Source organism: Pararge aegeria, chromosome 26 (assembly GCF_905163445.1).
Source record: "Pararge aegeria chromosome 26, ilParAegt1.1, whole genome shotgun sequence".
Classification (NCBI taxonomy): domain Eukaryota; kingdom Metazoa; phylum Arthropoda; class Insecta; order Lepidoptera; family Nymphalidae; genus Pararge; species Pararge aegeria.
This window is the reverse complement of record NC_053205.1, coordinates 4,275,091-4,302,355: the sequence shown is the minus strand read 5'-3', so window position 1 is coordinate 4,302,355 and position 27,265 is coordinate 4,275,091. Positions and strand designations below refer to the sequence as shown.

Below are 27,265 nucleotides of genomic sequence, written 5' to 3'. Positions count from 1 at the left end.
GCCTGGTGACAGACGGGCAGAAAGACAAATGGACCCTAAAATTCAAGTATGCTTCCAATGCACTATGCCTTCTTTCAATTGTGGCTGTAAAAAGGTGCGGTTTGCATTAATAACGACCGGTTGGCAACTGGATAAGTTACTGAATAGGACGTGTGGCCCCAGCGGTGCGAACCTGGTGTATTTGCTGCGTTTGCTGCTGTATCGCCTGCCGGTGGCCGTCGGTTTCCACCACCACCTGGTCCATGAAGTTACCCCCACCCTGCGCTGCAAGGTAACGAGAGCAAGCATCAGTAAACAATTTAAATTTTTTTTTTTTATATACTACGACAATACACACATCGCCATCTAGCCCCAAAGTAAGCGTAGCTTATGTTATGGGTATAATACACATTAATACTTATAATATACAGATAACCCAGACACTGAAAAACATTCATGTTCATCACACAAACATTTTCCAGTTGTGGGAATCGAACCCACGACCTTGGACTCAGAAAGCAGAGTGGCTGCCAACTGCGCCACTCGGCCGTCAGAGTACCTATGTGAAATATTTAGGAACTCTTCTTGTTACTACTCTGACTCTTATCGTGCAGTCACTGACCCCGACTACGCGACGTTCTCGAACCACATGTGTTTGGTTTCATAGTTTAATGTCAAAAGTAACATGATTGTTATTTTTTTTGTATTAATAAATAAATACTGAATTTTGAAAAGTCGTTTAACAAACGTTAAATTTTTATATAATAGGAACTATAATACTGTATAAAGAAATTTATATATAATTTTTTTTTATCAACATTAATTCTACATTTAGATCATAATTAGGTTTTTATATTTATTTTAACAATATTATGGTACGGCCCACTGTAAACTGCTGTAGAATAAAATTCTATTCTTTTTCTTTTTTTATAATCCACTACAAGTTTTTTGTAGTGGACTTTGTATCCTACTTTTTAAGTTTATTTTTGTTGTGTCCATTGTTTTTTTTTTTTTTACTATTTGTGGTTTACAAATAAAGTGTTGAAATAAAAAAATAAAAAAAATACAAGTTAGCCCTTGACTGCAATCTCACCTGGTGGTAAGTGATGATGCAGTCTAAGATGGTAGCGGGCTAACCTGTTAGGGAGTATGGTAGTCATACCCCTTATCAGATTCTACGCGACATCGCACCGGAACACTAAATCGCTTAGCGGCACGTCTTTGTCGGTAGAGTGGTAACTAGCCACGGCCAAAGCCTCCCACCAGAGCAGAGAAAATCAGAAATTATAAATACCAGAATTGCCCCTAGGGAATCGAACCCGGAATTTAACTATATCGTCATTACTCACCGCCGGCGTTATTTCCCGACGCGTTGTTGGCGGCGTTCTCACAACCGAACAGACAGTGCTGCACCGTCCACCGGGGCTCGAACGGAATATGTGTTTTCACCTTAAACAATAAGTAATTTATTAACTTCTTTCTCTATAATTTGTTGTTTTTAATATTATCATAATTTTTACTACTATTTTTACGTACACTTGGGAGGAAATATCAATTTTATATAGTAAAAATTATTAAAAAAAAGGTATGGGTCATCACATCATCTTGTTTCAAAAGTGTCTCATTGTGATATGGAACTTTGAAAAGTAGATCGAAGTTACAATAAATAAATAAATATAACTACGACAATACACACATTGCTATCTAGCCCCAAAGTAAGCGTAGCTTGTGTTATGGGTACTATAGTCGTAAAAATGTAATAGGCCCGTTTTGACATTTGTGCAAGACCATAGAATGTAACTTGGAACGAAACTGAAAAAAACGATAAAATAAAAATCAATTACATACAGTGTTTTAAAAAAAACGTAAATTTTTTTGGGACGTTAAATAATATGAAAGAATATATCGCGAGTATTCTTTTTGCGCTTACTTCATAGTAGCATGCAATTTATAATTGTTGCGAAACGTTCCGAAAACAGTTACGTTCTCAGTCTTTTTTTTTTATACTAGAGCTGTAACCAGTTTATTACTGAATATCGAAATTAAATATTGTGTAGTCATCTTTACTGCAAAGAATGAGCTTGGTTCTCAAAATGGGTTCTAAATAATGAGTCTGAGTTGATGTATCTGACCAAGCGGCACATGACTGAAGCGTCCCCGTGAGCACTGCGCAGTTTTTCGTTCCTCATCTTGTAAAGTTGACTGTGCGCTCGTTTAAGTTTGATATATATTGTTTACTATTACGTTAACTATGGCTCTTCTATTTTGGACATTAATTTAAACACAGTGATTTGACTCGATTTTTGTGTTTGTTGTTATATAGTACTAACTCTGTTTCAACATGTTGAAAAGTGGACGTTTAATCAACAGCCAGTCACGCGAATTGGTTGTGAAGTTAAAGGAATACTTTGAACGAACGAACACTTTACAATACATAATAATATCAATCAAGTACTGATACAAACTTGAATTGATTTATCGTGAGTATCGAGTCCCGAGTCTTATGGTTCCATAACTAGGTACGTCGCGATGACAAATGTCAAAACGGGCCTATTACATTTTTACGACTATAAGATGACTGATGAACTATTTTATAAATAATATACATAAATACTTATTAATATATATATATATTATATAACGGCCGATTGGCGCAGTGGGCACCGACCTGCTTTCTGAGTACAAGGCCGTGGGTTCGATTCCCACAACTGGAAAATGTTTGTGTGATGAACATGAACGTTTTCAGTGTCTGGGTGTTTATATTTATATTATAACGCACTTAACTCCGAAAGTTGTAAGTGGTGCACTGAACTTTACTGAACGGATATCAGCTGTGATTGTATACATGACGTCATATGTAATGTTGTGTACGCTTTAACTTAATGTAATAAATAAACATTACATCGTGTTTAATTGCCTCATCTGGTGACAAAGAGGCTGCCTCATTTTTTGCGCAAAGAATCAGCATGGCTGTCAGCGTGGGAATAAAATACTAAGCAACATACCACGCGGGCATGACCTTTATAGTAACTAGTTTCTATATAAATAAACAAATGAATGAAGCTAGGCTACCGTTAATAAATTAATTAATTAAGATTACACAACGATTGATTGCCTCATCTGGTGACAGAGGGGCTGGCTCATTTTTTGCACAAAGAATCAGCCTGGCTGTCAGCGTGGGAATGCAGCCAGCATTCTTGGCACCATTGCGTGACCTTTACAGTAATTATTTTATATGTAAATAAATAAATGATGGGTACCTTCAGTTCGGTGGTGAGCATCAGGATATGCCTGCAGGGTAGGCGGAACACTTTGCTGAACAAACATGAACATTCCTGCGTCGACGTGCCGTACTTGCAGATCGCTGCGCTGCTATGCCTTCTGGGAAACAAAACCATGTTTATGAAGTGAAACTTCTTTAGAGTCGTTGTGATTTCAAACCGGATGCAACGGAAAAAACGACAGGTAAGAGACACAAATACAAAAATGTGTGGGATGAAGCCGGCAAAGAATGTGACAGAAACATACATACTATTTTATCTGTTTTTTCCTCTTTAAGTTACCAAGGAATCCGAATAATATCTAGATAAAGAAACAAACACATAAATGTATACATTTAATGCTTGTTTTTTTCGACAGTCGACTTACAAAAAATGGTCATAAATAAGTTACATCTGCATATCGTCTGCAAAAGGTGCAGAAGTCATTTGTGGGATTGAGTATACGCTTTTATAATATGATTCCTAAGGTAATTTTGGATCGCTTTTAAGCGATAAGGCCACCTATTGTACCTTTTCTCCTGTTTTTTTTTTCCTAATGCTTGTTTTTTTTTTAGTTTGGTGTACAATAAAGTGCATGTCATTTATTCATTCATTCATAAATACATTAAATCAATAAAAAAAAAACATTACACACACGTATTTGCGTACATGCATATTATCTTGTTTAAGGAAGTTAATTTAAGCTGTAGTCTATTGAAAATTATAAGCCTGGGATTTTATGACATTAGCAAAATCCTGCCGCAATCATGAGATGAGTCCGTTTATCCTGAAATCTCAGGACATATCCTAGAATGGTAACCCTGCATCCTCAGAATCCTCGGGGGATGTTGACTTTACAATGAACTATGACTTCACTTAACAATTATTCATTGTAAAGTCAACATCTCCTGAGGATGCTCCGGTTTCGGAGCGAAACGTGCGTAGAGGTTACATCGCCGAGGATCTGTTTGGTGTGGAGTATACGGATTGAAGTAATTATAAATTACACCATACAGATTCTCCTGCTGTTCGCGGAATATAGCAAATTAAGCTTAATTATCATAATATACTGATATAATTTTTACCTGCCAGCCCGGTCGTCCAAACACTTCTGTGCCAGTTTCGTCTGGTGGCTCATGAGGTTGTAGGCATATTGGGTTATGGTGTCCGTTGGGGACTGCTTCAACGTCTCTGTATCCTGGGTGGGAAAAGTATCAATTAAAAAATATGTGTAACCTCTACTAATATTATGAACGGGAAAGATTTTATTTAAAAGATAAATCGCGATCAGGTCATTGTCGATGGGACCCACCATGCATTGGGGGGTCAAACCTTGGCGAGAGTGCGGTGAATACGCAAGTGAATCCTGTGCTCACACTTATAGGTCTATCGAGGGACACACACGAGTTTTTAGTGGGTGCGAGTCCCACATAACTGGTCCGTTTCCCCCAACCGAGTGGTATGCGATAGTCATTTTATCTGTATAAAAAAAGATAAAACGCATAAACTATTTTGTTTATAAACAAACTCTTTAAAGTATAGGTCGGGTTGCCACCTTTTTCGAAAAGAAATAGAGAATATCTGATTTTAAAGATGGTAAATATAGAACACCAAGTTATAAAAAGTACATTTATTTTATAAAAAGTTTTTTTTTCTTTTAGGATGGATGGATGGATTAGATTTAATTAGTTCCGTCTAGAGAACATCCGAGGTTTGTAACAGACAAACTTTTTTATTTATTTATTAGCAACTCAACAGCATTACAAATTATTTTGGTTATGATTTTATGTGGTTAAATCTACAATCTTAACAGTGACAATTATGTGGTATTTTTTGTTATATAACACAGTGGATAGTTATGTACATCATAACAATACATGTTTTAATAAATTATGAAATAAAAAAAAACAATTCACACAAATTAATTTATTTTTAAAGATTTTAAACTAAGATTTTTGTGATTAATCAACATTTCTTAAGTATAGTTCAACGGGTACATACCACTATAATATTTTGGAGTCCCGTCGTGACCACGATCCATGCAACTGGGTCGAAATATCGACAAATCCGTGTGGGTAATTATCGTGGGTACGTACCCGTTGAACAATACTTAAGAAATAAATTTTTGTTTTGGTAGCCCAGTGGCTAGGACTTCAGCTTCACTTTCAGGGGGCCGAATTCGAATCCCAGTTCGCACCTCTCTCTTTTTCTAACGCACATAGCGTTTCAAGGAAAACATCGTGAGGAAACCTGCATGCCTGCGTTTTACATAATGATTTCAAAGGAGTGTAAAGTCCACCAAGCCACACTGGGCCATCCTGGCGGACCACGGCCTAAACCATTCTTATTATTGCGGCAAGTGGCACTGCTCTGTAGTGGGCCGGTAATGGATAAATAAGATGATGATAAAATGATAGCCACAGAGCCAGAACCCCAGACTTTTGACAACTGACACGTAACAAACACAGCGCCCTCTGCCTTAAAGTTCTCAGTAATATTGAGCCCATTGCTTTATAAGAGTAGGCAACTTACCCTCAACCTGCTAATCGCAAAGCTTCTACGTTCATCCTCCAGTTGGTTGGCCACGTTGAAGAACAGCGACACGAATTCATCCGGCTGCATGCTACTTCGCACCAGACCCTGGAATTTGGCCACCAACCGCTCCAGACCCTGAAAAATAAATAAACAGAACTTTAAAACACTACAGACTTCAATTGTTAACTGTATTAACCTCAATAAGTCTAATATTAATTTTCTTGAGCTGTTTTTAACGCCTTTGGTTGCCTGGAAGAGATCGCTATGTAGCGATAAGGCCGCCAAGTTGTATACTTTTTGTTAAATTTTTATTTTTAATTTGTTATGTTTATGTGGTGTACAATAAAAGTGTATTCATTCATTCATTCATTAAATCACACTTCTGATAACTGCCCCAACATCAGAAGTGGGATCTTTTTTTGTTCCAATACAAGCTAGCCCTTGACTGCAATCTCACCTGGTGGTAAGTGATGATGCAGTCTATGATGGTAGCGGGCTAACCTGTTACGGAATTGGTTCCTACGCGACATCGCACCGGAACACTAGATCGCTTAGCGGCACTTTGTCGAAACGGTGGTAACTAGCCACGCCAAAGCCTCCCACCCGACAGAATAGTGTCGCAACTGACATATAAATATGTATTTTATAGATGAGTGTAATGTACGCAGTGTTGTGTTGGTAGATTACAGTTGTAACCCCTGCTCTTCTCGCGGGTGTCGTACGAGACGACTCAGGGAATATAATCAAAAACGGGTAGCAGCGTCTTGTGCTACCGCGATCTCGTCTGCCCAGCTGGGCAGCAGCAACTTGATTATGGACAAACCCTACGGTTGGGAGATATACTTAAGTACAGCGTAAGTCCAGCGGTGACAAAATAGTAAAGTTCAAGCATTAGCTACCTTGTGCAGTATGTTTGTATAGTTGTCGGGCTCGAGCCACGAATCGAGCTTCGAGACGGATCCATTGGTGCGATTCAGCACCTCCCAGAGGCGAAGCGTGCCCGCGCCCGTGCCGATTATACCCCGCTTCAGTACCTGCAAAAAAAAAAAAGTATATACGCGTGGTGTAATAATACCGCTCCACTTGTAAGTAGTGATGTGCACTTCATACATGCACAAAAGCACTGCCTACCCAATTTATGTTATATATCTGCATGTTCAACAACTCCATGTTTCTACTCTATGCATACCCTGGTCGATGACCCTGTGCACGCCACTGCTTGTAAGTCACTTCAATCACGAGTGGCTGCAAAGATAAGGGTGGGTCGAGGTCAAGATTATTGTAATATTAAATTGGTGGTTTAGTGGAAAAACTAGAGGGAGGGGGGGAGGGTAGTTGGTCGTTAAGTGGGACCGAAATCTGAAGTCAGTGGGAGCAAAGCCAGGGAGCTTCGTGAGAGGGGGAAGCGTGTGTCGAAGAGGGGGAGGGGGCTAGGGGGGAGCATAATGAGGATCAAGCAAGGGCACCGTTTTGGATGCCGTAGTCTAGGGTCAATAAGACCCACCAGTACTACCCCTATGTGGGAATGTGGTCCCCTCCTCAGCAGCGCCAGGCCTTGGATCTTGCACCTGGCAGCATCGCTAAGGAGGGGGGCTCGGCTAGTTTTCCTTTCTTTGGAGCTGATGGGGCCACTGCCCCGGGGGCTTAGTGGCAGCTTAATCACAGGGGTCAAACCGAGGGGACCATTCCGGATGCAATGAGAGAGGGGGGAGGTCCAAGGAGATCAAGGTACCCACCTGCAGCTGTGCGGGAGTGTGGTCCCCCCTCAAGAGAGCCAGGGCGTAGGTCTTGCACCTGGCAGCAACGTCGTCTGGCGCCAGCACCGCTAGCGGGGAGTTCTGCGAGCCCTCGTTCTCTCGCAGCGTGCTCTCGAACGCCATCTTGCCGGCCGTGCGCGACGCTTGCCACACGGAGCACGACACGTGGGACGAGGGAAACGCTAGACACACTTCCTGACAACAACAACATATCACTATGAGAATGATGCTAATTAATTTGCTATACTCCGCGAAAAGCAGGTGAACTGAACAGTGTAATTTATAATTTCTTCAATCTTTATGCTGCACACCAAACAGATCTTCCTACAACACCGGAGCATCCTCAAATGTTGACTTTACAATAAATAATTGTTAAGAATCTTATCAATTACTCACAATTAATATTATTAAGAAGTGCCAAAGATCAGAGGTATACATTGCAAAAGATCTGTTCTGATCTGTTTGTGGCACTAGTATAACATATTATATACGTGTTTACTTTATCTAATCAATAAATAAATAAATAGTAAACACATCGATATAGGTATGATATTTATATATTATTTATTATATTTATTGTGTTTCATATTTAATCTTTTAAGTTAAAATAATTTTCATATATTATATTTATACTGGTTACTTATTACTTATTTATTTATTTGTCTTTAGTTATAAATATTATTTATATATGTTATATATATTTATTTAAGTAATTAAATATTTATTTTGTGGGTATTTGTATATATGGAACACCTAACTATTTTCTGTATTTTTTATCTTCGCCATTGGTTGCCTGCAGGGCTAGCATGGGCGGGGGACACTTCTCCACGGGGAAAGGATATAACGTTTATCCCCTCACGCATTTATATCCACCCCCCGAGCATGGGCACACGGGTGGACAATATATCCACGGTGGATATAATAGGGGAAAGACGAACCCCCGGTAAATGTCACAAATTAATTATTCTAATCTGTGCTCATGGTTTTGACAAATAAATTTTTCGTTTTCTGTTTTGTTTTAGTTGTCTAAGTTTTTTATTGTTTTTTTTATCTATAAATGTTCCTCGTCTGCGGCTGTTTGTTTATATTATTTATTCTGGATTTTTCAAAGTGGTATAAAACCTACCTTTCGAGAAAATAAAATGAGTGCTAAAAAGTAAGTCTTCTATTATAAAATGTTTGAAAAAGTGACTACCTATTGATTTAGAAGCGTACCTAATGAATGAATGTTTTACAGTGAAAGTAAACAGAGACGTTAATCATCAAGATCCAATCCTGTTTACATATCAAATTATTGATCTTGTACTATTTTATTTAAAGTTGTGCTTGCCTTTTTATATGGCCCATTAGTTGACAAATTTGTGTTTATTCAGATCAAGAAGTAATAAAATACAATTGCAAATGTTGGTAGATTTCATGCCAACCCACAACCACCTTGCCACTGGGGAATTCACAGGAACTCTTCGGAGCCAAAAGGGCAGACTCCCAGTGGCAAATCTTAGTCATTACTGAAGGAGCATGGGCCAGACGGGACGGTCAATCAGTGGAAACAGTTAAGTCAATTTTGCGGTAAAGTAAGCAAGTGCAAAAAATTTAAATTATTTATTAGTGTTGTTGGCATCAAACAAGTCTTGCATAATTTTTCTTTTATTTGCAAACTTGGCAGGACATTAAAAAAGCTGCAACAGCACGGGGACGCAGCACCACAGGCAACATATACATAGTATACATGTTGCTGTAAAGTCAACCAAGTGAAGAATTTATTTATTTTCCAGAGTAGGTATAGATGGAAGAATGCAGGATGCTCATTTATCACACAAAAATAAATTAAAAAGGATGAAAAGGTTAATTTAGAAATTTTATTAATTAAAATATGTATTTATAAATCTTTCTCTTTTTTGTCGAGCAACTGTTAACAATCTTGTTTGATCCATATTTGATGTCTGATGTCGTTCTTCGCTCGTATTTACAAAATTTACTGTCATTTGCTCCATTAGAGTTCTGAAATATACAAATTATATTATGCTCAATACTGTTGACCCAAATTAGTAGGGCAAATTGTATGTGAAAATGCAGGATCAATGATTTATAAGGAACCATTATTATAAGATATAATTTTATAATATTACCAAACATTAATGTGCCCAATAATAATAAGTTACGGGAACTTAAATATTATTTAAAGTATATATTTACAATACACGCCTATAATGATGCATAATATTATAAAGTGTTATGCAGGCATATATAAGTGGAGATGCTTTTTCGGGACTGTAATGAAGCACCCAGTCAATCCCCAAGCTGCGAAATGTGTCTTTGAGGTACCTATTGGCCCTTTCCACACAGTTTCTTACTTGGCAGTGCCAGTTTGTGTACTTCTCTGCAGAACTATTTGGTGCAGCTTCTAAATCCGGAGTCATCATCCAAGGCTCTAGAGCATAGCCTGAGTCCCCAATAAAATTCTACTTTGTTATTTAAACATGTAAATTAATTCCTACTTGTTTTGCTTTTTCAGATTTTCTCCAAGATTTTAATAAAATGTTGAATAGAAATATATGCACAATCCTACATTGTAATTTGGACGTGATGATTAACCCATGCCCATGTTAAATAATTTAGCAGACATTTTTTTTTGTATTTTCTTATATTTCATTACTAAATACAGTATCTACTGCCAAGTTTTTGTACTAATTCCTCAAATAAACAATTTTATTATAATGAGACATTGTTTTTTGTATATTCATATAAATAATTTACCAGACAGAGGTATACAACATATGCAGCAGAATCCTAGGCATGTAATTTCTAGGTAATTATGAGGAGTATAATATAATGATATAGGTAGGTGTGTAACTTTTTTTGATTTGCATTGTTTCCCTTTTATACTAGTAAATGGCAACAATAAGTAAAGTTTTGAAAGTTTGCACATTTTATTTAAAACATACTAGTACTGTCCGATTCTACTTTCATACAGCTGTATCTTTTCATATTTTACTTTAGAGTTAATAAATATGAATTGGTCATGGACACACACCACAATCTGTAAAACATATTTTAAAATTATTAACTTACTTGATTGTTTAAGTTTTTGATAAACTCTAGATCTAAATAATTTGTCTTTACTAGTTGAACATCTATCGTGGATCTCCAGAGTCTGTTCCCGGGAATAATATCTACTTTGGCATTAGTCTAAAATGAAATGAAAAATAATTAAAGTACCTAGCATTGAATATCTTTGCTATGTACTTATACTGAAGTACTAAGTACTGACTAATAATTTTATTATTAAAGTAAGTATATCTATATTTGATGAGGGGATGTCTGCCATTGCCAGACGGGTGATCAGTCCTATGTAAGGACCATTCCACCCTATTCCCCATGTTTGAGACATAGGTTTTACTGGTGTCCCGGCAGGGTCCCCCCTGAAACCTACCAGTCTCTGTGGTGAACCTAACAATATCCCCTAAGGTGAGGTTTGCTAGGTCTTCTTCACTTATTCTATCCTTACCTTGTAGTTCCCATCTTACCAACACGTACAAGGGGCACTCGGCTATAAAGTGAAAACTAGTTATCACATCACTGCACTTTGAACAGGATGGGATTTATATTTACTAATGAGAATTATTAGGAAGTAAGTACCTATATATACTCACATACTGACAATAGCTCCAGTAATTTGGGTCAGTTATTTGCTGACTGTTGTTTGAGCAACAGCCATGGTCTTGACCTGTCCCCGCTGATAACTACCGTCCGCTAATAGCCTTAAAGATGTGAGAACCTAGACAAAAAGTGATTAGCCATGCTTTTTTTTAAACCTACGTTCATATATAGATGATGTCTTTGCACAAGGTGATTTTAGGTACTTAATAACAACTTACTTTTATGTGCACTGGTAGTCCATCGACAGCATTTAGTGGTTAGTGCCTCTTTAAGCTCCTCGCACGAGTACAGCACACAATTTTTACCCATCCGAAACAAGTGTTGGAACTCTGCATCGGGAAATTCGAACGGATTACTGGCGTCACGTATAGATCGCCGGTGTAATTTTCGTTCAGATTTCTCCATTTCACTTGAATAATAAGAGCCCCAGAAAGCACGAGACATGTTTTTTTCGACTTTAATTCGTTAACAGAATTTTAAACCCACGTCTAAGGACGGGGATAAAATTGTCTCTTTCAAATGTCAAAAAAGGATAGTCTTTCCCCTTTCATTTCTTCCCATGCTATGGGCGGGGGATATATATCCACGAGAAATGTCAAACGGGGATAAATTTATCCTCTCCCCTGTTGCCGTGCTCTGGCAAGGGGAAAAGATAATTATATCCCTTGATAGAGGATATAATCGGGGGATATAATTTATATCTCCTGCCCGTGCTAGCCCTGCTGGAAGAAATCGCTATGAAGCGACGAGGCCGCCAAATTGTATACTTTGTTTTGTTATACTTTTCTTTTATTATGTACTTTTTTTGGTTTGCAATACAAGTATATTCATTCATTCATTGTGTTATATATGTAGATTAAAATTTGCATACCTGTCGACTCTTCGTGGGGTCGCATACGACGCACCGCACCTGTCTCCACGCGGGGTTGCACGATTTGAACGTCTCCAACAGCCACGTTAGGTCTTCCCCGATTAGTGTCGATATACCTGAGGAACGGTTTACGGAATAATTATTTAAAACCAGCGTTTTTATTAGTAGTTAAACTTTTTGTGCCAGAGCTGCGGTGTTTATTTCTGCTCCTACGCAGTATTGCTGTGTTCCGGTCTGAATGGTGTGGTTTCCGGTGTAATTACAGGCTTATGAGGCTTAACACCTACGCCACAGATTAATGGACACAGGGCGGCAATCCATACTAATCCCTACTAATATTATAAATAAATAATATTATAAATGTTAATGTTAGTTTTTTTGTTACGCTTTCACGCAAAAACCACTTAACCGACCCTCATGAAACTTTGTACACATATTCTTGGAAGTGTTAGAAGTGATATAGGATACTTTTTATCTCGAAATCAAGCTCGGTTCCTTTGGGAGAGGGGATGAGTGTTTGACGATTTTACACCAAAACTCCGACAAATTATAACCAATTTAAATAATAATTTTTGTACTATAGAGTTTATAATATGTGTTTAATTTTGCCAAAACTGTGGTTGGAGATAGAGGACAGAACTCCTCAGCGGACAGCAGCAAACCCCTCATTTAAGACTTAGCGATACTGAATACTTTATTTTTTTTTAGATCTACAACTAAATTTAATGCCACATCAAAAAACAAAATCAAACGCTGACGAAGTCGCGGGCAACAGCTAGTTTGTTATAAATGAGTCATCATCATATCAACCGATAGCCGTCCACTGCTGGACAAAGGTCTTTTGTAGGGACTTCCAAATTCCACGGTTCTGCGCCGCTTGGATCCAGCGACGCGCTTAATTTCGTCTGTCCACCTCGTTGGGGGTCGACCAACACCTTGGGACCCCAACGTCCATCCTTTCTCGCGAACTATGTCCCCGGCCCATTGCCACTTCAGCTTCGCGACTCGTTGAGCTATGTCGGTAACTCTGGTTCTTCTACGAACCTCCCCATATATAAATGAGTATGATGACTTATTTTAGAAACTGAACTATGTTGCACAACCTGCAGTCTGTTATCCTTTTGTTTTCCTTATCCTAACGTTGCCTGGAAGAGATCGCTACCAAGCGATAAGGGCGCCTTTTATATACTGCTTCTGTCTGTGTTTTTTTTTTGTATTCTTTTTCTGTTTTTTTTTATATGTGCAAATAAAGTGAATAAATAATAAATATGATGTTCGGAAGTATCTACTATATCCAAAACATATTTAATTTTTGGAGAAATTGAACGTTTTGATTATAAAATTATTTCCCGCAAAAACGCAAGCAGGGTGTCACGGCCGTACTCGTGACGTCATCAGCAAATTAGAGCTTGAGAAGTGCTTGTTCCAAAGCTAAAGATAATTTAATTTTTATATTGACAATAGAAAACGTATAGTTTCAAACATTGATTTAATATGTTGCAGACGCACGCGCACGCAGAGGTTTTCGAAGTTCAAGCGGTGCAAAACTATGTTTATATAGAAGTGACGTCATCATTTTGAATTCGGCGTTCCACCTGTCATGGCGGATTGCTAGAATTTGCAGTTTTATTTAATGAAAATAAATATCAATCTCACTTACATAACACATGAATCATATATCAATAGATACATACAATATTTTAGCGATTGTTTATTGCTGTCATCATGCCTATTCTATATTAACGTCTGAAGAAGGAAAAAGATTGTATTTTTCCGGAGCACGCTTTTTCTATTATATTGGATAGAAGCAGGCATTACTTTGCGGAAATCCATGATACATTATGAAAATAAAGCTTAATTTGCTATACTCCGCGAACAGCAGGAGAATCTGTATGGTGTAATTTATAACTTCTTCAATCCTTATACTCCATACCAAACAGATCTTCGGCAATGCTAAACGTGCGTAGCGGGTACCCTACGCACGTTTCGCTCCGAAACCGGAGCATCCTCAGGAGATGTTGACTTTACAATGAATAATTATTGTAAACAAGCCTACAGCAAATTAAGTTTAATTTTCATAACTTTTGTATTACAGTAATATTAACGGACCAGGCAGATGGTCCGCCTGATGTTAAGTGGAAAACCGTGCCGCCCTGTGATAAACATAAGGAGTACGTGTTAAACCTCATGTGATTACATAAACAGATGCAATTTAAGGATTAACGGAAATGAGTGTAAACAGACAAAAGGTGGTCTTTCCGAACCTAAACACACGACTAACAACAAAACTAAGTCGGAAAAAACTAAGGACGGTAATAAGCATGATAATAGGGCATTGCTCACTGAACAAACACCTTTTCATTTAAGGTATAACCGACAGTCCTCTGTGCAGGGCATGCATGGAGGCAGACGAAACACCGACTAACGTACTGCTCCAATGTAGAGGAGTAAAGGAACAACGCGCAGGATACTTTGGCTCCCCAGCATCACTCCCTGAAGAACTTGGTGACCTTTGCGGCCTGCTAAGCTTCTGGAGTGAGCTCGGCTGTCTGGAGACCAGTCGCACTACGTACAACGGGAGGTTCCGGCTACAGTCGCTATAAGACTGACGTGAAAGGCATATACTAATTTCGGCATCGACGGTAGCAGAGCCGTAGCTTGATTGGTGAAAGCGCTCAGGCCGCGATTGCCCGAGAGTCGCAGGTTCAAATCCTGAAATTGGTTACTGGATTTAATAAATTTAAAATGCATAAAAAAACTAATAAATTTAAAATGCATATAAAAATTTTCGGAACCAAAAATGTTTATATGCATTCCAAAATTTTTTATATGCATTTTAAATTTATTAAATCCGGCCGACCAAGTACGGAGACAATCCCAGAGGAGAAAGAAGAAGAAGAAGAAACCTCATGTGCCTATAATAACGCCGGAACACAGCAATGCATTAGTACTTTCCCCGGAAGAACTCTGTCACTAACTCTATTACATAATATTAGAGTTGACTATAACTGTAAAATGTATTGTACCTTACCTGCACTGACAATAACGGACTTCCCATTGCCGTCTTCGGCCAGGAATAGTGTGACATTGTATTTGACGCTGACGGTGCCCGTGCCGCCGACTGTTGGTATTGTACTGTTGAACTCTATGCCTGTAATTATAAGGTTTAAATTTATTTGCCGGGTATGTCAGCAAATGGGAAAGCTAGAATACTTATATGAGAGGTGCCAGTCGCAAAGGCACGGCAAAAACGTTCCAAGGCTTTTTATGCTTCAAGCCTTAGGGGTTTCCGTTAGTAACTTATGGAGTTTATTGAGGGGGCGGGGGGGGGGGGGGGGGTTAGGGTGATGGAGAAGAGGTGGGAATAGTGGCGAAGAGGAGAGAGCAGCATGAAACGGGAGACGAGGGAAGAAGAGGGGTGGACGGGTATGGGAGGGGGAGGGGTGCGGAGTTGGAAGAAGAGGGGTTCCGAGTGGAGGGGATGGGGCCCTCATGTAAATAATTTATCGGACAGGCTTAGTTCTGCTGCCTATACAGTAAAGAAGATACGCCACCTGACAGACATAGAAACTGCTAGGCTAGTCTATTTTAGTTACTTTCACAGCATTATGTCATATGGAATTTTACTATGGGGTAATGCCGCTGATATTGGCACTATTTTCGTGCTGCAGAAGAAGGCTGTTCGTGCGATCTATAAAATGGGTCCGAGAGAGTTATTGAAAGATAAATTTATAGATGTTAAAATAATGACACTCTATAGCCAATACATATTTGAAAATTTAATGTATGTTCACAAAAATATATCAAAATTTAAAAGAAAATGTGACTGCAATAATTTGAACGTTAGAAGCAAAAATAAACTTGCAGTGCAGTACACTAGACTACACAAAATAAGCAATTCATTTAAAGGAAATTGTATACAATTTTACAATAAATTACCGGTTGATATCTTGGGGATGTCACTAAAGAAGTTCAAAGTTTGTATTAAGCGAAAGCTTATAGAAAAGTCCTATTATAGTATAAAGGATTACGTAAAGGATAAAAAAGCTTGGGTGTAAACAATTGCTCTAACCAGGTTGCTTCTTAAATATTTTCTAATGACAATGTGAGATGGTGATAACAAAAAGAACACCCGGCTAAGTTTGTTGTGGGCTTCTTCTTAGACCAGGGCGCGATTGGAACCCTCGTAGCTTTAGTTTTAAGTTTACGATTGTAGTTATCGCCATCACTACTCACTGCTATGTACACATTTTGTATATAATAACGCATCAAAAGTGCCATTTATGTGCCTATTTGAATAAAGAAATATTTGACTTTGACTTTGACTTTGGGGGTCCACGCATATATTCCCTTTCTTTTGCAAGTGGCAGTTTTACGATTGCAACTAAGTAAATAATTTCTTACTCAATTTGGTATACGTAAGAGATTGGGGAAGATAAGATACTTAAAAAATCCTTCCAGATCTTTGCAGTATCTATTTCGTGTCTATAGTATGTCAACTACATAACGATGAACATTGATGGTTTGCAAAGTTCCTGAGCACGACGAGGTTCTCAATGATATAACTAGATAAACCATCGTCATTGGCCTCTTAAAATTCCACTGCTGACACACTAAAATTCCGCTCCTATATAATTCTAAGTCAAAGTCAAAAGTATCTTTATTCACGCAGGCCCATAGGTGGCACTTTTGATGCTTACATTACATGAGAATTACACGGTGGTGAGATGATGGCGATAACCATATTCGTAGACTTAAAACTAAAGCTACGAGCATTCCAGAAGAAGCCCACAACAATCTTAGTCGGGTGTTTTTTTTTTGTTATCACCATCTCACATTGTCATATGTATATGATTTCCCAACTCTGGTTTACTAGTGAGAACAGGGTATTTCCTACTTACTTATTAATTCGCGTGATAGTTAAGTTAAAACCTTCTAGAAACAGTCTTGTTAGAATACTAGAAACAATATTATCATTGGATAGTGCCATTTTGATTCCATATAAATCGCATTTTACTTTCACGTGATCGAATAAGTTAACGTAGGCAGAAAATCTTACTTGGCATCCGTTGCACAAAAAACCCCTTATAAGAACAAACATTTGGCCCAACCCAAGAACCAAATCAGGTCATTGTGATCTGTACTGACTTACTATAAAAAAGTTACTAAGAAAGATAGTATAAAATATATTATTGAGGTACTCTGAGAATATTGAATGACCTTTACTTCAATATTCGCAGAGTAAATTCAAATTTCTTTATTCATGTAGGCCTAACGCAGGCACTTATGAAGCGTTCATACATATATGTTTACATAATTGTAAGGGGATGGTAATAACTTCGTACGCCAACTTAAACCGAAAGCTACGAGGGTTCCAAACGCGCCCTGGTCTAAGAAGAGCCCACAACAAACTTAGCCGGGTGTTCTTTTTGTTATCACCATCTCACATTGTCATTAGAAAATATTTAAGAAGCAACCTGGTTAGAGCAATTGTTTACACCCAAGCTTTTTTATCCTTTACGTAATCCTTTATACTATAATAGGACTTTTCTATAAGCTTTCGCTTAATACAAACTTTGAACTTCTTTAGTGACATCCCCAAGATATCAACCGGTAATTTATTGTAAAATTGTATACAATTTCCTTTAAATGAATTGCTTATTTTGTGTAGTCTAGTGTACTGCACTGCAAGTTTATTTTTGCTTCTAACGTTCAAATTATTGCAGTCACATTTTCTTTTAAATTTTGATATATTTTTGTGAACATACATTAAATTTTCAAATATGTATAATTTTTTTTTTTTCTTGTTACCATCTCACAGTTTATTTGAAGCTAGAGCAATTCACACCCAAGCTTTTTTATCGTTCAAGTAATCCTTTATATTATAGTACCTCTATAGTTCACCATATTAATATCGCAGAGTACTTAGTGTACTCTGTTCACCATATTAATATCATACCGCCAAATTGTATAAGTTGTTTTGTTATACTTTTCTTTTTGTTCTATGTACTTTTTGTGGTTTACAATAAAAGTATATTCATTCATTCATTCATTCATTCATCATGTCTTTCATAATCTTTAATGTCATCTTTGTATTATAGTTATCCAGAAATTATGTAGTTCCATCTAGTTAGTGTAAGTGGCCCGGCCGTACTAAAAAGATGTAAAAAAAAAAATCACCAGTCTCTATGCAGAGGAATTGTGGCACAGCATTGAATGCCAACTGCATGCTGGGCGTTGTGAAGTAAACACACTGGATGTTCCCCGACGGAGAGTGGAGTAGCTTCACGCCCGCATCTGAAACATATACAAACTTTATCATTTTTTATAAATTTTTAATAATAGGCGTCCATGAATTACGTGAGATGTTTTTATACATTTACTGTCCCTCCCCCCCCTGGTGAGATTTTATCAACCCCCCCCCCCCCTTTGGTGGATTGTTATTGTAAAAAGACCAATGGACCAAAATAGTATAATTTTTTTTTGTTTCAATCAGGAAAAAAAATTGCGTGACATTTGCCGAGACCCCCTCCCCCTTGAACATCACGTATTTTACGAACGCCACCTAAGCACTTTAAATTTTAAACATATTCAATTGATAATTCCTTCAAGTGTAGGTAAAAGCACTAATAAAAATTATAAAATTATCAAAAATTCAATGTGTCACCTCTCGTTTCAAAGTGTCTCATTGTTATATGGACCTTTGAAAAGTAGATCGAAACTACAATGTTTCTTACTAGATGGCGCTACTGTCGCTTTAAGACTAACATAAATGTAAATCTAAATCACACGTTCAAATCCTGTCGGTTCCGAAAAAAAAAAAAAAAATAATAATAATAAAAATCATTTTTTCACACGATTATTAAATTGTGACAGAAATCATAGCTTAGTACTATGTATGGTTGAATAACTGGTACCTAAACTGAGTAAAAACTCGTACTATAGATATCAGTGCTCTCCCCTATATAATTATTTTTGATACAACAACATATGACTACGACAAGTATATTTTATTTTGGATATAGATTAAACTAACATGCAACATGCAAAAATTTTATAGTTTTTTAAATATACAAACTTCTCCATAAGACTTGTATCAGTAAGTAGTTTTATGCAGGCACATTGCATGGCAGAGATTGCTATTAAGCGATAGCTTTTGTATTCCACTTTTCTCCCCATGTTTCTGTTTTACATGCATATATTCTTGATGTGGTGTCCAAATCAACATCATCATCATATAAATTCATTAGCGACTCAGTACAAGACACGGTTCTCCTCCCACAATGAGAAGGCTTTAGGCTTTAGTCCACCACGCTGGCCCAGTGTGGATTGGTGGATTTCACACACCTTCGAGAACATCCCTTCTAATATTATAAATGTCAATGTAAGTTTGTTTGTTAGGCTTTCACGCAAAAACTACTAAACTGATCCTCATGAAACTTTGTACACATATTCTTGGAAGTGTTAGAAGTAATATAGGATACTTTTTATCCCGACATTAAGCTCGGTTCCTTTGGGAGAGGGGATGAAATTGTTTGACGATTTTACACCATAGCTCTGACAAATTAGAACCGATTTAAATAATTATTTTTGTACTATAGATGTTATAATACGTGTTTAATTTTGCCCAAACTTTGTGTAGATCTAATAAATGTGGTTGGAGATAGAGCACAGAACTCCTCAGCGGACAGCAGCAAACTCCTCATTTAAGGCTGAGCGATACTGAATACTTTAATTTTTTTTAGAACTACAACTGAATTGAATGCCACATTAAAAAACAAAATCAAACGCAGACTTAGTCGCGGGCAACAACTAGTTATGAATAACTCTCAAGCATGGAGGTATCCTCACGATGTTTTCCTTCACCGTCGCAGCAAGTTGTATTTTAATAAAAAAAAGTTAAGAGGTGTGAGCTGGGATTCGAACTCTGCCCCCAAAAGTGAGACCGAATTCCTAATCACTAGTCTAGCACCACTTTTAAAATAAAGAAACAATAATAATAATAAAATTTACTTTATTTCATACTAGGCCATATAATGAGCAAGCAATCCAAAGTATGACCTGCCTCCAACTCATAATTCATGGCAAAATGAAGGGCAAGGGTAGGCCACGTGGTTTAACATGAGTACAAATTCACAATGTAGATAAAGTTCTGTGAGCCCTAATGATTGTCAACCCTTGATAGGAGTTGAAACTAGAAGCTAGGTATCATACTATAATGATATAAAGTACAAAAATAGTCACAATTTAGTTCTTATAACTGTGAGGCCCATAAGAAGGCTCAGAGTCACTCAGCGGGCGATGGAGAGAGCTATGCTCAGAGTATCACCACGCGATAGAATCAGTAATGTGGAGACTCGTAGAAGAACCAGAGTTACCGACTTAGCTCAACGAGTCGCTAAGCTGAAGTGGCAATGGGCCGGGCACATAGGAGAAAAGATGGACGTTGAGGTCCCAAGGTGCTGGAATCTTCTAATAATTTAAAATGACATTGTGAGATGGTAATAACAAAAAAAAAAAACACCCGGCTAAGTTTGTGTTGGGCTTCTTCTTAGACCAGGACGCGTTTGGAACCCTCGTAGCTTTAGTTTTAAGTTTACGAATGTGGTTATCGCCATCATCTCACTACCGTGTAATTCTTATGTACGCATCAAAAGTGCCATCTATGGGCCTACTTGAATAAAGATATTTTTGACTTTGACTTTGACTTTGACTTTGAATGGCAGCCCCGAACTGGTAGTGGTAAGCGCAGCCCGACGAGGTGGACAGACGACATTAAGCGCGTCGCAGGTAGCCGCTGGATCCAAGCGGCACAGAACCGTGGAATTTGGAACTCCCTACAAAAGAACTATGTCCAGCAGTGGTGATGACGATGATTATTGAATTAATCCATAAAACGTAATAAACAAACAAAAAAAATCATCAACTGAGCTCAAATACTTACCGTAGTTAAGTTGCAGTTTTCTTACGACAAAATCATACTTCTGATTAAGCCAGCGGACCGCTCCGGAACCTGTGGCAACCAACTGTGCTTCAGTTGTGATCACTTGCTTTTCCGATCTAAAACAAACATTATTATGAGGTTTCAGGGAGTAACGGTGGCAGGTGGGTTCAGAGATATCTCTCTGTAAAAGTTCAAAGTTTGTATTAAACGTAAGCTTATGGAAAAGTCCTATTAGTATAAAGGACTATGTCAACGATAAAAATGCTTGGGTGTTAATTATTGCTCTAACCAGGTTGCTTCTTTAATAGTTTTAAATGACAATTGGTAGCTTAAGTTTTAAGTTGACTATAGTCGTAAAAATATAATAGGCCCGTTTTGACATTTGTGCAAGACCATAGAATGTAACTTGGAACGAAACTGAAAGAAACAATAAAATAAAAATCAATTACATACAGTGTTTTAAAATATACGTAAATTTTTTTGGGACGTCAAATAATTTCAAAGAATATATCGCGAGTATTCTTTTTGCGCTTACTTTATAGTAGCACGCAATTCATAATTGTTGCGAAACGTTTCGAAAACAGTAACGTTCTCAGTCTTTTTTTTTTTAATACTAGTGTTGTAACCATTTAATTACTGAATATCACCAGCTTCATTCGATTTGAATAGGAATTAAATATTATATAAAACTTTAATTTAAATTTTATTTGTAATGAATTTGATTAAATTCTGAATTGGTGACACTGAGGTCTAAATAATGAGTTGTCTTTGACCAATCGGCACATGACTGAAGCGTGCCCGCGCGCACAGCGCAGTCTTTCGTTCCTCATCTTGTGAAGTTGACTGTGCGCTCGTTTAAATTTGATTTTTTTTTTTCTTGACTCGGCTTTGCTTTTGGACTATTTCTGATTACTATTACGTTAACCTTGGCTCTTCTATTTTGGACATTGATTTAAACATAGTGATTTGGACTCGACTTTTTTGTTTGTTGTTATTTATTACGAACTCTGTTTCAACATGTCGAAAAGAGGACGTACAATTAACAGCCAGTCACGCGCATTGGTTGTGAAGTTAGCGGAGTACTTTGAACGCGAATCAGTAAATGGTGGACCTTTATTGCCCGTAACGCAAGTGCAAGATCGCGTCGCAGAAGCACTTGGAATCGGCAAAAAAACTATTCGAAACATCTTGAAGGAAAAATATGGGCCTTCCGGTACTGAAGAGAATGTATTACATACGCCTAAAAGGAGGAAGAAAAGCAAGCCTGTAACAGGCATTGAAACATTTGACGCACACGCTATTCGAAATCACGTGTACGCTTATTACACAAGAAGTGAATACCCAACTGTGAGTAAATTGCTGATATCACTACGAGAGGCTGGTCTTTTTATTGGCAGTTCCAAGTCTTTCATACAAATAATGAAGCAAATCGGATTCAAATACAAGAAATCTTATCTTTCCATCATACTTTTTCTCGTGTCGGTTAAGACACGAGAAAAAGTATGATGGAAAGATATGATTTAATTTTGCAGAGAGTATCATTTTTGAGGGAGATGAACAAAATCACAAGTTGGGACAGTGTAATATTTATTGATGAGACTTGGCTTAACTCGAACCATACTGTGCCGCAGTCGTGGACGGACGTACCAAGGCATCTTGCTCAAAAGTGCCGATGGGAAAAGGTGGTCGCCTAATTATCTGCCACGCTGGGTCAGCCGGGGGAGGTTTTGTGAATGATGCCTTACTCGCATTCGAGTCTAAAAGTACAAAAGAATATCACGAAGAAATGGATGCAAATAAATTCACAGACTGGTTTACCAACCTGTTAACAAACCTCCCCGAACAGTGTATAATTATTATGGACAATGCATCATACCATTCAGTACAAATCGATAAAGCACCTAATCAAGCACACAAAAAGGCTGATTTAGTAGCATGGCTACAGAGACAAGGCGTTGAAGCTCACGTTAACATGTTGAAAGCTGAATTGCTGAGACAGGTAAAAGAAAATAAACCTGCAAAATTAAAATATAGAGTTGATGAATTGGCACTTCAGCATGGACACAGAGTGATAAGAACGCCGCCGTACCATTGTCAGTACAATGCTATTGAGATGATTTGGGCTCAAGTTAAAGGATACGCAGCACGCCATAATACAAAGCCGCCATTCTCCACAAATAAAATGATGACATTTTTGAAAGAAGCTTGTGCCTCAGTTAAAAAAGAAGACTGGGTAAAAGTGGTAGAAAAAACTCGAAAAATAATAAAAGAAGATTACGACAGAGATGTCAATATTGATAATTTTATAGAAAATGAAATAATTATATTTACAGGGGACGATAGCTCAAGTAGCGATTTTGGCTCATCGTCCGAAGAAAACAATTGAATAAAAATATTTTTTACTGTAACTAAAAATATTAAATTTAGGTTTTAGGTTTATTTATTTATTTATTTATTTCATTACATATTGTACATACACATAGCAACTACAAAATACAAAATTGTAAAAACTTCACAAACAAATTAGATGTATAATATTTATATGTTATGGTTATTAGGTAGATACATTTACATCGCAAAATACCTATGTGCAATTGTAAAAACAATCCAATTGTTCATTGACTACTGAACTAGTATAAACTGTGTTTCAGTTTCAGTTGTGAGGCACAGGCGGCCTCCGCGTTCGACATCTGTCTCTCTCCTACTTGAGTGAGCGATGCGTCCGCGTGGACAGCTTCTATACAATAATACTTTTACATGTTTTCGGCAAGGATGAAGTGCAGTGAAAAGTGAATGTGGTGTCAATTGTTTATAGCAACGATAATATCTATCAAACAAATAAAATTAAAATTTTCTTTTGAAAAATGCAACCATTCCATCAGTATTTTCTTACGACGTTGTCACGTTCAACTATCGTACGTAAGCCGACTTTACAGACAACCAATTTTTATATTTATATAATAGACTAAACAGCTTTCGCTGATGGGTTTTAATTTTTCATTTCTTGTGCTCTTTGTCTTTTGTTTGTCTATTCTTAAACTGAACCAACATCACATTTTTATATATAGAGATCTGAAAATAACTACCTTTCACCGTCACTAGGGTTTTCTATAATGGCCACTTCATATTCTTGCCCGCCGTCTACCTGGGAATTGTTGGTCAGTTCAAACTGCTGGTATGTATTATTCGACTCCTCTACAGGTTGCTGAAATATGATGTAAAAATTAATAACAATTATAAACAATGATAGCTCGAGAAATATGACATGGCGCCCACGCCTTAACCTAGCTTGTTTAAATAGGTACTTGGTGGTTAGTGCGGCAGATAGGCACAAAAATAAACCATAAACTTTTTTCATTAGAGAAAATAAAACTACTCCCTCCTATCAGTGTTGTACAATTCAAATGGGTGGAATGATATTATTATTGTTGGTTTTTATTTCAATGCAGAATAAGCGCCTGGCGGCACGGCGCATCTCTTTGTACTGTCGACGTCGCACCAGGGCGCCGCGACGCCCGGGTGGGAAGCCCTGGCCTAGTGTTTGTGACCCCTGCTTCACTTTTTGGGGGGACAAAGTTCATACCCAGCATGCACATTGAACTATGCAAAGTTAAATGCATTTTAGCAGTTCAATATCAGTTGCTTTGAAGGAAAACTTTAACGTTGTACAGAATATTCCTGCATTCCTGAGAACTGTCCATAATTTTCACAAGATGTGCCAAGCCCACCTAGCAGGTTTAATTACTAATTTGCACCACAGTCATATGGTAAATAACTATCTATCAATAACTCACATTATTTACTTCAGTGGTGTTTTGTACAAAATTGCCCCCCTCCTCTTCCGGTTCTCCCTTGACGTCATAAATAGTCTCAGCCATCACAATCCTACCAGATGAGTCCATAGTCCACATACCTCCAAATGCAAAATTTGATGGATTGCCACTCTGTTCGTAAAGTATCACCGTATTTGGTCCTATAATAGAAGCGATAGCATTAGTTTAATTTGTAATAATTGAAACTAAGAGAGTAGGGCTTCAAAACCCATTTTTTTTAATATCTAGAGTAGCGGTTAGCTGCAATCACATGTCTTTTTCAGTGACACAGGCTTGCCTAGACAATGTCTATTAACTCTTGATTTGGCAGTAATGAAACAAGAGGTGGTAAGAAAATGGTAACTGGAGGTTCTAGACTGCTGAATCAATTAATTTTTTTACATTTAATATCCATCTCACTTTGATCTAAGCCAAAAGGCCAATAAGCAATTATAGCCCTTTGAGTAGGACCTTTACTTTTGGGGGGCCAAGTTCAAATCCCAGTAAGTTATGTGCGTTTTTAGAATTAAAATATCACTTGCTTGTGTTATGGGTACTGAGATAGCTGATGAATATTTTTTTATAAAAATAATACACATAAATACTTATAATATACGGATAAACACTGAGACACTGAAAAACATTAATGTTCATCACAAACATTTTCCAGTTGTGGGACTCAAACCCACAACCTTTGACTCAGAAAAGAGCAGGGTCGCTGCCCACTGCGCCACTCGGCCGTCAAATTAATAATAAATGTTCATCATTGTCATCTTAGTGCCCATAACACAGGCTACGATTCAGGGTGATAGACTAAACCCTTCTCATCCGGGAGAGGAGACCCATGCCCTGTAACGGACCAGTAATGGGTTGATAATGATGATGAAGCCTCAAAGTAGTCCAATTTGCTGACTTACCCAACTGCACGGGCTCCCCTTTCATGTTGAGAAAGACTGGTTGCTCAAAGTTGCCTTCAACCAATTGTCCAGTGTGTACTATCTGCTGAGCTTGCTCAACAGGCACTTCCACCACCTGGTTCACTTCCACCTCTACTTTATCTTTTTCCTCTTCAGCTTTCGCACGGTTCACCATTTTTCTTTTCTCACCGTCGGCGGTATCATCACTTTTACGTTTGATAACAGTTTTCTTCTTGTTTTTCTTGTCCATTTTTACTAATTACCACACACAATAGCACTAAAACGCGCACAGAATACACCTGGGCGATATATTGATGGTAATATCCCGGGGCATTTTATGGAATGGGCAAATATCGCGGGCTAAAACGCCTTGCCCAGTTTCCGACATTATTGTAGAATAACTGAAACTTAGGTATTTTACTATTCTCACAATTTATTCTGTAACATAATACACAACCGCATTTCTCGGTTTAATTATACTTTCGTAATTAGAAATTATTTGAAACTATTTAAGTTTCAGTATGGACAACTCACAAAGACGCCATTTTAAATATTTTTATTTATAACTGGCTGATGGCTATCACTTCTGGCGCTCTGGGTTCTAATCTTTTTAACACAATGAAGGAACCGTATTTATTGCTATCTATTAAATATATGTATTACCAATGTGCTGTTATTGTGTGAAATTGTTACTAATAAGTATATAGCTACTATATATATATATAATAGTCAAACTTTACTAATAACTAATAAGTAAAGTTTGACTATTATTTTGGGCCTACCCAATGTAGGTTTACCTTTAAAGTATTTTTTAGGAAAAAATACTTTAAAGGCAACTCTACGGCTCTCTCACGGCTCATCTACACCAATACTATGGAGGGTAAGGAGAGTCATCTGTGTATATGAAAAAGTGTCGTCAAAATGTATTAAATTAGGATGGCGCCACATTTGCTGATGCAACTCTTAAAAGAAGCGCCAAATATAAATACCGTACTATTTACTGTTTACGAAATAAAATCAATCTAAACGCACGTTTGGTTATAATAAATCTGTAAGGTTATATTTACCACAATATTTTGTACAACGTAAGTTGTTGAAATTCTCAATAATTAACTACTTTAGTCGATAATGACATTAAATTATTTAACTCGGCATACTTCAATTCATCTACGATTGCTACATTCATACCATACCCTGTGCATCCACCAGCGCCATTGTGGAGGATTTTTGAACTGTTATTTAGCGCATACACTGGACACTTTTTCAACTTTTCTCCCATATAAGATGACTCTCCTTACCTCTACCCTCCATAATTCATACCATACCCTGTGCATCCACCAGCGCCATTGTGGAGGATTTTTGAACTGTTATTTAGCGCAACAACTGGACACTTTTTCAACTTTTCTCCCATATAAGATGACTCTCCTTACCTGTACCCTCCATAACCAATATTCAACAAACCAAGGACACCGACTCGATATAGCTGACAATTGCTGATTTTATGATCATTCATACACACTTATTTCCAAA

General features: G+C 37.5%; 1 protein-coding gene across 3 annotated transcripts in view; it reads right to left on the bottom strand.

Annotated features, from left to right (window-relative positions):
- The window catches only part of LOC120635219, a 32,306-nt gene extending 5,923 nt beyond the window's left edge, over nt 1–26,383 (bottom strand). For 2 of the 3 annotated variants that reach the window (XM_039906162.1, XM_039906163.1), the window contains exons 1-14: nt 25,736–26,383; nt 24,801–24,979; nt 24,093–24,211; nt 21,007–21,122; nt 18,243–18,359; nt 15,094–15,213; nt 12,063–12,178; nt 7,511–7,726; nt 6,674–6,808; nt 5,772–5,909; nt 4,325–4,437; nt 3,240–3,360; nt 1,329–1,428; nt 173–264 (exon numbers count right to left, since the gene is read on the bottom strand). In XM_039906162.1, the coding sequence (XP_039762096.1) occupies nt 173–264; nt 1,329–1,428; nt 3,240–3,360; nt 4,325–4,437; nt 5,772–5,909; nt 6,674–6,808; nt 7,511–7,726; nt 12,063–12,178; nt 15,094–15,213; nt 18,243–18,359; nt 21,007–21,122; nt 24,093–24,211; nt 24,801–24,979; nt 25,736–25,985 (1,932 nt within the window). In that variant the 5' untranslated portion in view covers nt 25,986–26,383. The remainder of the gene's footprint in view (nt 1–172; nt 265–1,328; nt 1,429–3,239; nt 3,361–4,324; nt 4,438–5,771; nt 5,910–6,673; nt 6,809–7,510; nt 7,727–12,062; nt 12,179–15,093; nt 15,214–18,242; nt 18,360–21,006; nt 21,123–24,092; nt 24,212–24,800; nt 24,980–25,735) is intronic. The other variant, XM_039906164.1, reaches the window with a different exon arrangement.
- Between the last annotated feature and the right edge of the window lie 882 nt (nt 26,384–27,265).